Genomic DNA, 13,752 nt, shown 5'->3' with positions numbered 1-13,752 from the left:
CTATCATTTAAGGTCAATGTTAAACAAACAGTACTTTCTGAAGTGTTTGTACTGCATGCAGAGGAATCTGACTGTGTTTCCAGCGTGTGAAAACCATTCCATTTAAAATGAAAAGAAATGAAAATGTGCCACTCTTGAATAGGATTAAAAAGATGTGCATGTCTGTTGGGTTTTTAAAATATAAAAAAGGGTTTTCTTTGGTCTTGTCATCAAGATAAGTGCAAAACCTTTTATCATAGTCATAACTTAAAAAACATTAACAATATTTGCATTGAATTTGGTATATATGTTAACAGGAGCACTGCAGAGCTTTTATCTTAGTCATAACTTTAGAAACGTTAGTAATATTTACATTGAACTCGGTACATATGTTAACAAGAGCACTGCGGAGCGAATGCCAACACTTGCCTGTTCTTGTTAACTCAATAATTATAAAAGCCCAAGCTATGCGCTTTGCTTAACACGTGTGTTTTGTCTCTGTCAACATGTCTACCAAGTTTCATTTGAATATCTTGAATGTTTTTTTAGTTATGGTCAAGGTCAAATATTTTGCACAACATTTACCTAATCTATGACACCAAGATTATCACAATATACCTAACTGTTTATAACAGAAATGTAGTAGGGTGCTGGCACCTACTTGCTGTGCACTCAACAGCTTTGTCCAGGTTTAGAAATGATTTGCCATCTAAATTGCGACTTAACCCAGAAGTGTGACCTTGAAATTTGAACTGTGAGACTACAGATTTACAGTACCTTGAGCGTTGAGCTGTGATATCACATAGTGAACTTGAACTGAGAGTTCCCAGAGCAATCTTAAGCTTGGAACTGTACAATAAAAGTGTGATCCTAAGCTTTGAACTGTGAGCCGGTGACCAAAACAGTAAGAAACCTGGAGTTATAAGACCACAGTGACCTGGTACTTTGAAAAAAGCGACCTTGAACTATATATAGGACCAGTGTCACCTTTATCTATGAACGAGTGATTTTGAACTGACCACAGTAAATTGACCCTGAATTTCGAACTGAAGGACCAGGATGATCTTGACCTTTGATTAAGTATCAAATTTAAATTAGATTTTGTAAAAGCGCTGTAAAATCTGTTAAGTTTGATAGAAATCCCATAGATGGTGAAGTGGCTGTGAGTCCATGATTAACTCGACACCACATGGTAACATGTCGTGCTCGTTGAAAGAGCCTTTGACACAGACAGAATGCTCTTCCATGCAATTGCAACACAAAATAATATGGTGTTAAACAATACATGTACCTGCTAAAATACGCCTCAGCATGGTGAGTTTTTTGAAAATCCTACAATGCATAGTCAAGATACAGTACGGATAAGGCTTAGGCCATACCAGTCCTACATTGTGTATCAACAGAACTCATTTTTATATTTAATCGTTAAGTGTGATCTTGATTTTTGAGGTACAGACCTGGGTCTTGTGCGTGACATTTGCTGCCTCATCATGCACCTTAATGCCAAGTTTTTGGAAATCCTATTATGCATGGTCACGATACAGCCCTGACAAGGATCACTTCAACTTTGACTTCTAAGCGTGACCTTGATCTTTGAGATGCAGGCCTTGATCTTGTGTAAGACACGTCGCCTCATCATGGTGAATCTTCATGCCAAGTTTTTTTAAAAATCCTATAATGCATGGTCAAGATACAGCTCTGACAAGGATCATTTCCAATTCGACTTGAAAGTGTGAACTTGATCTTTGAGATGCAGGTCTGTCTTGTGCGTGACACGCCACCACATCATGGTGAATCTTCAAGGCAGGTTTTTTTTTTAAATCATACAATGCGTCAAGATACAGCCCAGACAAGGATCATTTCAACCTTTGACCTCTAACCCTGACCTTGACCTTTGAGGTGCAGATCTGGGTCTTATGCGTGACATGCCGCATCATCATGGTGAACCATCATGGCTGTGTTTTTTTTTAAATCCTTAAATGCATGGTCAAGATACACCCCAGGCAAGGAACATTTCAACATTTGACCTTGACTTTGAGATGCAGACCTAGGTTATTGTGCCTCATCATGGTGAACCTTAATGTAGTTTTTTGGAAAATCCTATAATGCATGGTCAAAATACAGCATGGGAAAAATCCAGTCCGGACAGACCAACTTATGCACTCTCGTTCACACATGCACGCACCCACATACATGCAACAGCCATTGTGACAATTATGTCTCTCTCAACAAAAATCATGAAAGGGGGGTTGCCAAGGGAATGTTAACTTGACCTTTGAGCTGTGGGTACTAAGTATTATGTGGAACACACATTCTCATTCATGCCTGTGGTTTACAATTCTGTATTTTTTTATCTCATTCATATCAGTTGTAGGAAAACATTTGCCAAAACATGTTATGTTATCAAAATATGGCTGGAGCCTCAAGATTGAAAACACACAAAACCAGCGAATATTTCATTGTATTTATTGCACATACATCATAATGGTTTTAGCATGGGTGTACATCACCCAAGAGATACTGTAACAGGTTATATTCTAACACACAAAAAGTCGCTAAAACACAGGTACTAGTTTTGTAAAGTTACTCAAGAGGTAAGTGCTTGTTAACTTTTCACAGCTGTTTCAGGTTAATTTCAGTCAACAAACAGTTTAAAAAAGTCATAATAATTTGTTGAAACTACCGACTCAACCAAATAAAAAATCACTACCTAAAAGATAAATGAACAAATTAAAACAACACCAAATATTCATTATAAGTTTTGAAAAAGAATGCCCCTGCATATTGGCTGAACTTAAAGCTGCACTCTCACAGAATGATTGTTTTGACAACCTTTTTTTGTCTTGGAATGAGCAAATGTTGGCGTAAATGTCTGGAAACCAGTGATATAAGACTGCTGACAAAAGAGAGGATCACAGTTTTCATATTTACGTTTAAAAATTGATGTTTTATGGCTAGAAAGGTTACTAATGCTTTAAGAAAAATGAAATTTTCGGCAGTTTACCAAACAATTGAGATCTGTTCTATTGTGAGTTATCTTATATGACTGAATTGAAGGCACTGATGCCAAAATCAGCTGATTCTGAGAGAAAAAAAATGGTCAAAACTGTCAGTTTGTGAGAGAGCAGCTTTAAGATTTCTTGAAACCTTCAGGCTCTGTTGTAATGCCCATGTGGTTAATTAGATAGAAATTAAAACAAAATGGGTACAAAAAAGTTATCTAAAAGGTGAAATAAAACATGTTTGGACCCTAAATGGAAGAAATTGATGGTTGATTACTAATAGTAAGTTTAAATTAGGCTACATTTATATTTTGACTATACATAATGGAAATAAACAGAAAATGATTATCAAAAAAAGGTTAAACTGGGTTCTTCATGAAAACAAAAACACATGAGAAAATGGTCCAGAAAGTATGATCAGTTTCGATAATGAAGATCAAAAATAGAAAAAAATAAAATAAAAACTTTTTATTAAATAAAACAAATTATGAAGGCGTAATGCTGAAACATTAATAGACAAAAGTTTGAATAAACATTATATGTTTATTGTATTCTATATATTATTGATAATGATTCTGATTTTGGATTTCTGTTTACAACCATAAATGAAAAGAAAATTTTGATTGTTCAAAGCAACATTTCATATTTGGTGATTGAAAATACATGGAACAGCATTTAAACAGACCTGCCATCTAAAATCTACAGATATAAACTTGAGGATAAAATCATAAATACCTAAGAGTAAGACCTAAATGCAGTACCATTATAAAATGAAATATAAGTTAAAACTTGATACTTGAACAATAAACTGGCCTTTCAGCGAATCTCAATAAACTGACATTAAAAACTTCAATGTTTTAAAGCTGCACTCTCACAGACTGTTTTGACAACTTTTTTATTTTTTGTCTTGGAATGAGCCATTTTTGTTTAAATGTCTAAAAACCTGTGATACAAAACTGCTGACAAAAGATCAGATCACAGTTTTTCATATTAAAGGTCAAAAATTTATATACATGACTAAAAGCATTACTAACGCTTTAAGAAAAATGAGGTTTTCGGCAGTTTTCAGAGATCTGTACTATTGTGAATCATCTTATATGACTGAATTGAAGCAAAAATCAACTGGTTCCGAGACGAAAACTAAAAAAAAGAGTAAAACTGTCAATCTGTGAGAGTGCAGCTTTAACACTAGAACCATTATGAACAGAATTTACATATTCTGGATGCTGTTTCATCAAAACTACAAGGAGCTTTATCATTCATTGAGGAGAATTTCAGCAATGCATCATTACTGTTGACAATCTCAACTGTATACGAATGCTCCTTGGATCTTGATGAAAACACCTGGAGCCAAATTCATATAGCATCTTAGTGATAATTTTCAACTTGGTGGGATATTGCAATATTAATGACAAAGTGAAATCACAGTATGTGAGTGAAACTGAATGTAAAGAAACGACTCCAAGGAGGCAAGGGTGAAATTACTGTTTAAAAAAAGGTTTAATAAATGCCAAATGGAAACCTTAACAATAAGTGATCAATTAATTTGAAGTAATGATCAAAGGCAAAGAAATATTACTATTTTGGAAAAGGAAGAAATTAATAATATTCATTCCATTCTCCATTATTTTAAATATGCATTGACAAAAGTAACAAACTTTCACTAAATCGAAAATTGTTACTAAAAAGCTTTATGAATACCGCTCCTGATATTTTACCAAAAACCTGTGTCCGACAACAGTATGATTAAACTCGTGATATTTTACTCAAAATCAGTGCGTATCTTAAAAAGTTTTAAATGCACAACATGTATACAACATCGATTCTGAGAAAAAAATGTGACTAGAAGTTAACTGTAAAATAACATATAGTAATGAATTATACATAGATTATTAATGCCTAGGGCTTTCAATATTAGTTGGACAGAAATTACATTTCATGTTTGATAAATATACATATGAGGATAATGTTCTAATCGGCATAAATAATGATCAGCTCTATTTTACACAGAAAAGGTAATAAAGTGTTCATATTTAAGATATATTACAGCAAAAGTAATGGATTTTTCATATTTAAAGTATATACACATTGAACTATATATTACACATATATATAAAAAAATGACAGAATTTCATAAGGACGACTGTCAACATGAAAATGGTAATGATTTGTATTAATTTTTTACTAATATTTTGACTGTTTTACCAGACAGCACCATATTTTATGCAAATGTGTTAGACCAAGCATCACCTTGACAACAGCATGAAATTGCGACAATTACCGAAAACATGTGATCCAGCACAAATGAGCTTAAATTTCCTATACAAAGATCTAATAATGACATAATTCTATTATTTGAATCAAAATAACAAACATAAAATACAAGAAGTCTCATATGAGATGAATAAATTACAAGAATGTTTCTATGGCAACCATCAGCCACTTATGTGATCTTAGTGCAAAACTGACCCCAATTTCTGGAAACATCTCAAATCCCCTATAACAGGATCAAGCCAAGCCCCTTAGTTTTGGTTTGGTGTTGTTTTTTTGTAATATTTTCATTATGAAGAATTTTAAGACTTTTAATGGAAATTATCTTTAAGATAAGCATGAAAAACTGCTTTTTGTAATGTTATATCAAGTATAAGCATTTGATTTGACTTAGTGCAATAAGATACTTAAACCAGTAATGAAATAGGCTACTAAAGCCTGTTATGATTAAGAATTTTCAAGAATTATCTTACGCGTAACAAGCTTAAGTAAGCCAATCTCATTAAGCCATATTTCTTCCTAAATCCTGATTCTTCTCAATAAAAATAAGTTAATAAAGATAAAAGTCCCACAACTCTGAAGAATGCAAATACTACAAACAGTATACCAAAACAAAAATAGTGAGATTAGCTAACTAACAATATTTGGAGAAATTGGGTCTCTCATATTGAAACAAGATCAGTAACGCAAGAAGCTCACAACTACGAGAATAGCACTATTTAACGACATACATGAGATGAGAACATAATTATAATGCATTCTCAATTTACAGTTGATTTATGATAATATTGTACATATCCACGTTACTATAACAACACATAAATCTTTCTTAATTACATCAATGTACATATCACTTAGAACTATCACATTCTACTTAGCACCATAGAATGGTTTAGGGCCCATTCTGACCGAACCCATTTTAATGTTTCCTTCTGAGGACCTTGACCCAGCCCCGGTATCCAGTCTGTGGGCAGGGGGAATTTCCATACTGTGGCGAACATTAGGGAGTTGCGTTGGGGATTTGTTCATGGCACTGTTAGGTGAAACACTACGCACACGACTTCTAAGTTTGACTTGTGAAGGGGATTGACCATTGGAACTTTTACCTAAATTTTCAATTTTCTCCTCAAAAATGTTGGTAAGCTCTTTAATACTACCTCTTCTCTTTTTCTTCTCAGCTTTGTCCTTATCACTTTTCTCTCTGAGTTTTTGAGCACTTGGTGTAGGTAGTTTAGAAAGCGTGTCTGCTTTGCTACTATCCGATGTCGGGATTCTTGACCTTGACCCTGAATCACCTGGGTCGCTGTTTCTTTTAATGGCGCTGCTGCTCTCAACACCACCCCAGCTAGACCTAGCACCTTTCGGTGAACTGCTGACACTGAGATTTGAGTCTGTTTTTGAGTCGTCTTTCGTAAAACTATTCTGTCTAGGAACAGGTATTCTGGACATACCAGTCTCCGTTTTAGGCAGAGTCGGAGAGCCGCCATGTTTCGGTAACACTGGAGGACCCTCTTTGCCTCGGGAGGAGAGTTTAGGTGACACCTCTGTGGAATACCTTTGACCTTTCGCAGCACCACTATGGGGGAGCATCTTCGGTGACCCCTCTTCGGAAGAAAGTGTTGATTGCCTCTGGCCCTTTGGTGAGCCATCATAACGTAATTTTGGAGAAACATCTGTTCGGCTCTTTACCTGTGTGGATTTAAAGCCTTCCGTTTCACTTAATGATGATTCGCTGGGCGTTCGTGTTTTGCCCTTATATCTCGGCGGCTTTCCTTGCGGTGAATGCATGTCTTTGGATCTGCTTGCCACAGGAATTCCTACTGGACTTTTCTGACTTGTCTCACCAAACCCAAACGCACCATCTTTCGTAGGCGTTTTACAAATTACCACACTCAATTCAGTGGTTTTTCCAGTATCATCATCGTGAGATGGTTTCCTGGTTCTCTGTGCTTGGCCTGCATCAGTTGGTTCCCCATCCTTATTGTCGATTTCCAGTGACTCATGCATCTGTCTGATAGAAGACACAATGTTTTTTTCCGGTGGAGTGATCATCTTCTTCTTATCGATTTCACCAGAATCTGGCCTATCCTGTGTAATTTCAAACCGTTCACACAAAGTCAGCAGTTTACTGGACCGGTGAGCTTTACTAAACCGAATATCTTCAGCACTTTCATGACCAATATCCATCAAGTCCCCCCGGATGTCAGACACATCACCATCTAACGCTGCTTGGTGCTCTGCCATTTCCCCATATCTAGCTAGCATACTTTCATCAAGAGATGTTCTAGGAGGCATCTCAAAGCTAAACACTTGGTCATCTCTTCCTTCCCCCTCCCCTAAAACACCAGCAGGGAAATGCCCGTAACTCAGAAAGTCCCTTCTTTTGAAATATTTAGACCCAGCAGCATAGAAGCTAGTTTCCGGCGTTACCTCACTTGGGTCAACAAAAACATCGTCCTCTGATGCAGAGTTTTCACCTTGGTCAGAATCAACTACATCTCCAATCTGTTTACTTTTAACTTTCGACTTTGGCTCACCTCCCGTCTTTTTCTGCAAACTCGGCTTATTATCCAAGACAAGAATCTCCTCACCCCGTTCAGAACTGAAGTTATCCTGAGCTGAGGGCACAGACTTAATTCTCTCAGTTTTCTTTTTCACATCTTCACGTTTATTTGTATCCAAGATTACAGGATATTCCCACAGAAGTTTCTGGCCTGTTTTACCTCTACCACTCGGCGGCTTGGATCGCACAAGAACAGACTTGCACACCTCGATCATCTCCAGAGGGGGTGGGGCTAGATCTCCCTGCATACTGAGGCCATCAACGGTTGGGCTGTGGTAGTGCCAGGAGTCAAAGTTCTGAGGGTAGGTAAAGCTTGTGCTCATCAGGTCGACCTGGGAAGAAGTTGAACTGGACATGGAATCTTGCATCACGGGTGGAGGGGTGTCCATGACTGTCACAGCTGGGATAATCACTAGATGTTCTAGGCCAGGTGCTTGTAGACCTCCCTGAGTCCCAGGCACAGGTGTATACTTCACTTGCACTGAGCCTCTAATGTCAGACAGTGGTATTTCTCTACCGTTAACCCTCTCACAGGAAACATCATCACCAAACCTGTCTGGCTGTTCACAAACATTTGCATGGTGTGGCATGTAACCTTGTAAACTAGCCATGTTTCTCTCTAGGTCATCATTAATTGCATTTTGAAATTCTTCCTCTGTGTTGTCAATGGGCTGATGGGGCCTTTGGTTATTGGCTGGGGTGAAATGAAGCTGACTTAGAACCGTTGGTGTGGCAATGAGAGTAGGACCATCAGATATATACTGAATATTAACCTCTGGTAGATTGACTAGGCCGATATCAGCAGGTAGCTCTATAGAAGATTCCATATCAAACCCAGCCAATGGGTGACTGGTATCGAAGAATGACCTCGTATTTGACCGGGGTGATCCGATACTAGAAAATGGTGCCATGACTTCATCAAGCGGGGATAATATCCCAGCATGCTCCTTCATTTGTTCTTGCATCATCTCCTTCATTTCATTGGACATATTCTGGTGGGAGGCGATACCCAGGCAGCTTTCATTAACGTCCATTTCTTCCAGCATTTGAGGTAGCAGGGTACCAACACTAGACTGTGCACTGCTGCTCTGATCAGCCAGATTAGACTGGTTCACATCTGAGAAGGCAACATCTGCAGACTGGGTACTTTCTGACCTAATAAGAACAGAAGACTGGTTTGATTGCCTTGTTGATGATCTAAACCCCGCTCCTGTTGTCATATCTGAGAGGCTTCTCCCATTTGCTGTCATTGTAACAAAGGACCCCTGGTAGCCTTGACCTTGGATATTCGAGGTAGAATGACTGGTTCTGATTTCTGAGTCTGCTTCTTCAAAAGAAGACCCTAGACTGGTTACTCGTACTGACTTTTTATAGGATGAATCAAAGGAAGTTTGTCTTGTCAGAGCAGGGGTGGTATTTGATTTCCTTATTCCAGAAGGATCTGAGAAAGCTCCTTCGAATGGCACACCATACAAATGCCCAGCTATGGTAGAGGCAGATTCGAAACTGCTGGCATGTTCCAGAATCCCTGTGGGTGAGGTGATACCGGTCCGGCCTGATATCGGGGACTGGGGAAGGGAAGCTGATTCTGGCACAGTGTGGCTCCTTGTTACAACTGGCCGCCTCTGTGTGACCAGAATATCATCTGTAAAATGTTTCACATAGCGAGGATTCCGATGCTGCTGCTTCTGCTGCTGTGACTGTTGAGCTGGTTGCTGGGGTGTCTGTTGTGGTTGAGTTGGCTGCTGCTGTGACTGTGGCTGTTGCTTCTGTTGATGTTGTCTTAACTGCTTCTCTTGTTGTTTTTGTATCAGAAAAGCCTCATGTTCTGGAACATTGTCATAGGTTTCAATTTCAGCGTTTGAATTTCGAACTTTTTCAACCTTACTTTCCACTGGAGCAGTATTTACATTGGCTTTCCTCCTGATTGAGGGACGTTCTAAAACAACTGTATCAGTCCCTGTGCTGACTTCATGGTAATCATTCTGCGGCGTAAGCTGCTCACTTGAGCCTGACGTAGTATTAGACTGGCGTATAGAATCACCAGTAGGTGCTAGACATTTCTTCCAGTTGTCGTTGAAGACAGCCATGTTGATTTCGCTGAAAGAATCATTTAAGCCTGCAAGATCCTCCCATCTAGGCTGAGTATGTTCAGGCGATAAAGGGCTTGAGACTGAACTACTGCCTTTTCGTTGCTCTTTCTTTCCCAATACTTTGAAGTCAAGTTGGGGACTCTCTGCAGATTTTCTCCCAGAGGTTGGACTGTGTCCATACCTTTTTGCGTCTTTCTGGGGACTAGACTGGTTATAATTAGCACCAAGATGTCTGCTGGAAGATTGTGGACTGGCTTCTGAACTACTGAAAGACTGGTTTATTTTTTGCCTTGCTGACTGAGGACTGTCCTCAATACTACTATGTGACTGGTTCAGTTTACTTCTAGCTGATTGTGGACTTGGCTCTGAACTGCTAGTAGACTGGTTTAATCTTTGTCTCGAATGAGGACTGCTGTCTGAACTGCTCAAAGATGTTTGCTTTTTCTGTCTAGAGGGTGGACTGGCTTCCACACTTGAAAAAGACTGGTTCAAAGTTTGTCTACCAGACCGAGGGCTACCTTCTACACTGCTGAAAGACTGGTTTGGTGTTTGTTTTTGGCGAGGCTGTGGACTACCGTCAGAACTGCTGAATGACTGGTTGTGTTTCCCCCGGGAAGTTGGACTCGCCTCTGTGCTGCTTGGAACTGGAAGTTTGCTTTTCTGTCTAGTACCAGATTTGGGACTGCTCTCTACAGGAACAAGTGACTGATCTTGAATTTGCCTTTGTCTTGATTGTGGACTGGCCTCGATGCTAGCAGTACCCTGGTTCCTTGGGGGTCTACCAGTAAGGGGGCTAGTTTCAGGGCTTCCAAAGCTCCTGTTGTGCACCTGGCTGCGGAACGTGCCCGGGCTGGCATCTGGGCTTGCCAAACTTGACCTGTTTGACCTTGGCCTTGGGATGATGCCTTCCATGGGGCTTGCAAGGCTACTCCTGGCTGACCTGTCATCTGGGAACGCTTTACTCCTCGCTCGCACTGGACTGTACATCATGCTCTGTTCCAACTGCTTCAGTGAATCTGGATCGGCCATTAAGATCCTCTGAAAGTCTTCTTCACTCATACGAAAGCCAGTTTTTGCTGGTGGTACATTGGAAAATGGGCTGTGATCTGGGGACACAACCTTGTTTTTATTTGAAGTTTCAGTCATGGAGGGGTCTGACAAAGCTGATTGTAACACATGTGGTTGTTTTGTTGGTGAAGTGGAAGACACGATATCCAGTGATTGTGGGGGAGAGGGTCTGGTGGGCGTTGTCATGGTAACAGGCACTTCCATTGCCTGGTTACTGTGCCGCACTGGGGCCTTTATCACATCAGGAGCATCCACTATGTGAATTTCAGATTTAGGCCTTTCCACATACTGGTTACCATGGTCTTGCATAGGATCTTTCTGGTGATCAGCAGTTTCAGAATTAACACTTGTGTTTGACCGCCTTGAAACAGGGGAGTGTGCATCGGTATCCCTCATGCTTCCAAATCGCCTATGGCCAGTGGGCGTAACATTCAGTTCATCATCATAAGGCATTGTCTCTGATTCAAAACTTGATTGTTTATTCATACACGCTCTATGTGCAGCCTGCATCTCTTTCAAAGTCTGTGCTTTATGTTTTTCACTTTTAAACGCTTGATCTATCTGTGCGTTTATTTCTTTAAGAGTCCGACTCATTGGGGATTCATCATTTAATCCATCAAGAGAGGTACTCCTTCTCCTACGTTCCCCATGCAAACCATTACTATCACTCCCGTTACCAGAAAACACATTGTCTTGCGAGACTGACAATTCACTTATTGTTAATGAGGAAGTTATATCCGAGTGACTGCCGCTATGACTCCGAATATTTTCTAGAGATTTTTGTATATCTGAAGGAATACTGACACACTTTGTCATAGATTTTCCTGCTTTACTCTTTGGAAAACTCTGAAGTCCCTGCTCCAGTTTTGTAATTTCCGTTAATAAATCACTTGTTCTTTCCCTAGCACTTTCATCACTGTTTAAATCCTCAACAGATGACTCTGCAGGAAAGTCTGTCTCAAGTACTCTATTTGAAGCACTAGCGTCTTTTTGAGATTCACTTTTCACACTATTAATACTTTCTACACGATAATGGTGGGCACTATCAATATTCGTGTCACTACTGGAAGACAAGTTAGTCCTTGCTTCAACCATCTCAATCATTTTACTTTCATCAATCTCTGCATAGTCATGATTTCTACGAACCACCTTATACTTAGATTTGGAAGTCTGTTCCTCAGTTTTTGAGGAACTAGGAATCAGCTGTTCACTTTTTGACGGTGAGGAACCCCAAAGTTTTCTTCTCGTTCCGGGACTTTCAGGAAGCTCTTTAATTATTTCAGTTTTCGATCCTTTGGAATCACCAACATGCATCTCCGGTTCACTAGCTCTCCTGAATCTACTCCCATCCTGAGCATCACTATGAATCCCATCAAAAGACGGGCTTTTATCTTTGGCTTCTTTGAGTTTCTTTCTATCTTTAGGAGGAGTTTTCGACCCCTTCCTTTTCTCCGCTCCATTATCTTCCAACAGTCTCTCATTACTGTTATCCACAACATTTGGAGACATTATCCTGTGCACATAAAAGTGTTCACTCTCTCCTGACATTTTCCGCCCACTGCTCACATTTCGCGCACTCCCCACTCCTGTAAATGGCCTACTCTCCAATGCAGGCTGCGAGGTGCATTTATCAGCCATCTCATAGTCACTGGAGTCCTCACAGCTGGAGCGCTGGTCATAACGAGGGGTCGTGGGGGCAGAAGGGACACGCCGGTGGCAGATCACACGACGTTTTTTATCATCTCGTATGAAGGACTGCTTGCGACGTACACCGTCAGGGCTCTCGGATTTCTCCCGATCACTTTGAGGTTCATTCTCCTTGCTGAAGTCCAGCTCAATATCTGAAATATAAACATGAATTTCTTATAGTTTTTTTTTTAATTCACATGTTTTTTTTAATGCCTGATTAGCACAGTGATCAGCCAACTCATTTTTCACCAATGCCACTTTGGTTCAACTCCCAGCTTTGCGGCATGCGAGTTTGGTTGGTGGTCACAAAGCCTGACAAGTGTTTTCTCTCCGGGTTCTCCAGTTACCCCCACAATACTAGACCACACTAGAGCCAATGAGAGAGACAAGTCAATAGAGGATAATTGTGCCAATGAGAGGGAATTAGCATAAGTTAGCATAACTTTCTTCACAATCGTTGTTAAATCAATAACATTTAAACAGTAACATTTAACACAATACCTTCATGATACGATTGCTTTTTTGAATTTATAACCCTTAAAAGTTATTAAAGATTTCATACTTCAAAACAAATTGTGTAATAAAGGATTGAATGTTTTTTAGTATTGCAGTTCATTGATGTATAAATAAATTTGGGTATGGTTAGCCTAAGTGAGGTAAAATATTTCTAATAAATACATTTTTGAATTAAATTTTGCTAAAACAAGTTCAAATAAAAAAAAATTACACTTACTTTGAAAATAGCTTAATATTGAAATGAATGATTTTATTTTACATTGGGCAGATTGTTCAGAACTTTGTTCAAGTTAACAACATTGTTGTTAACATAATCATTGTTAACTTTCAAATCTTTACCACTCTGGAAATTTATTAGATACACTTGTGATCTGCAGTATTTCTAACATGATTTGAGACAATTGGTTCAGTTGTTCTTGTTTCAATCAAACATATAAGCCCATCATCAAATATTTCACCTTTTAAAGTTAACAGCAATGTCGTCAACCTTAATGTTAACATTAACAAAGTTCTTAACAATCGACAAAATTTTGTCATACGCTCTTTGATTGGAGTTCCAAAATAACAATCC

At 39.0% G+C, this 13,752-nt stretch overlaps 1 protein-coding gene across 7 annotated transcripts in view; it reads right to left on the bottom strand.

Moving 5' to 3' along the window:
• Positions 1 to 2,429: 2,429 nt before the first annotated feature.
• Positions 2,430 to 13,752, bottom strand: part of LOC128233978 (uncharacterized) — a 66,913-nt gene continuing 55,590 nt past the window's right edge. For all 7 annotated transcript variants that reach the window (XM_052947889.1, XM_052947892.1, XM_052947890.1 and 4 more), the window contains one exon: positions 2,430 to 12,817. In XM_052947889.1, coding sequence (XP_052803849.1) covers positions 6,123 to 12,817 — 6,695 coding nt within the window. In that variant the 3' untranslated portion in view covers positions 2,430 to 6,122. The remainder of the gene's footprint in view (positions 12,818 to 13,752) is intronic.

Source organism: Mya arenaria, chromosome 5, assembly GCF_026914265.1.
Source record: "Mya arenaria isolate MELC-2E11 chromosome 5, ASM2691426v1".
NCBI classification, from domain to species: domain Eukaryota; kingdom Metazoa; phylum Mollusca; class Bivalvia; order Myida; family Myidae; genus Mya; species Mya arenaria.
The sequence above is the reverse complement of the archived record's forward strand: the minus strand, read 5'-3'. Positions and strand labels throughout refer to the sequence as shown.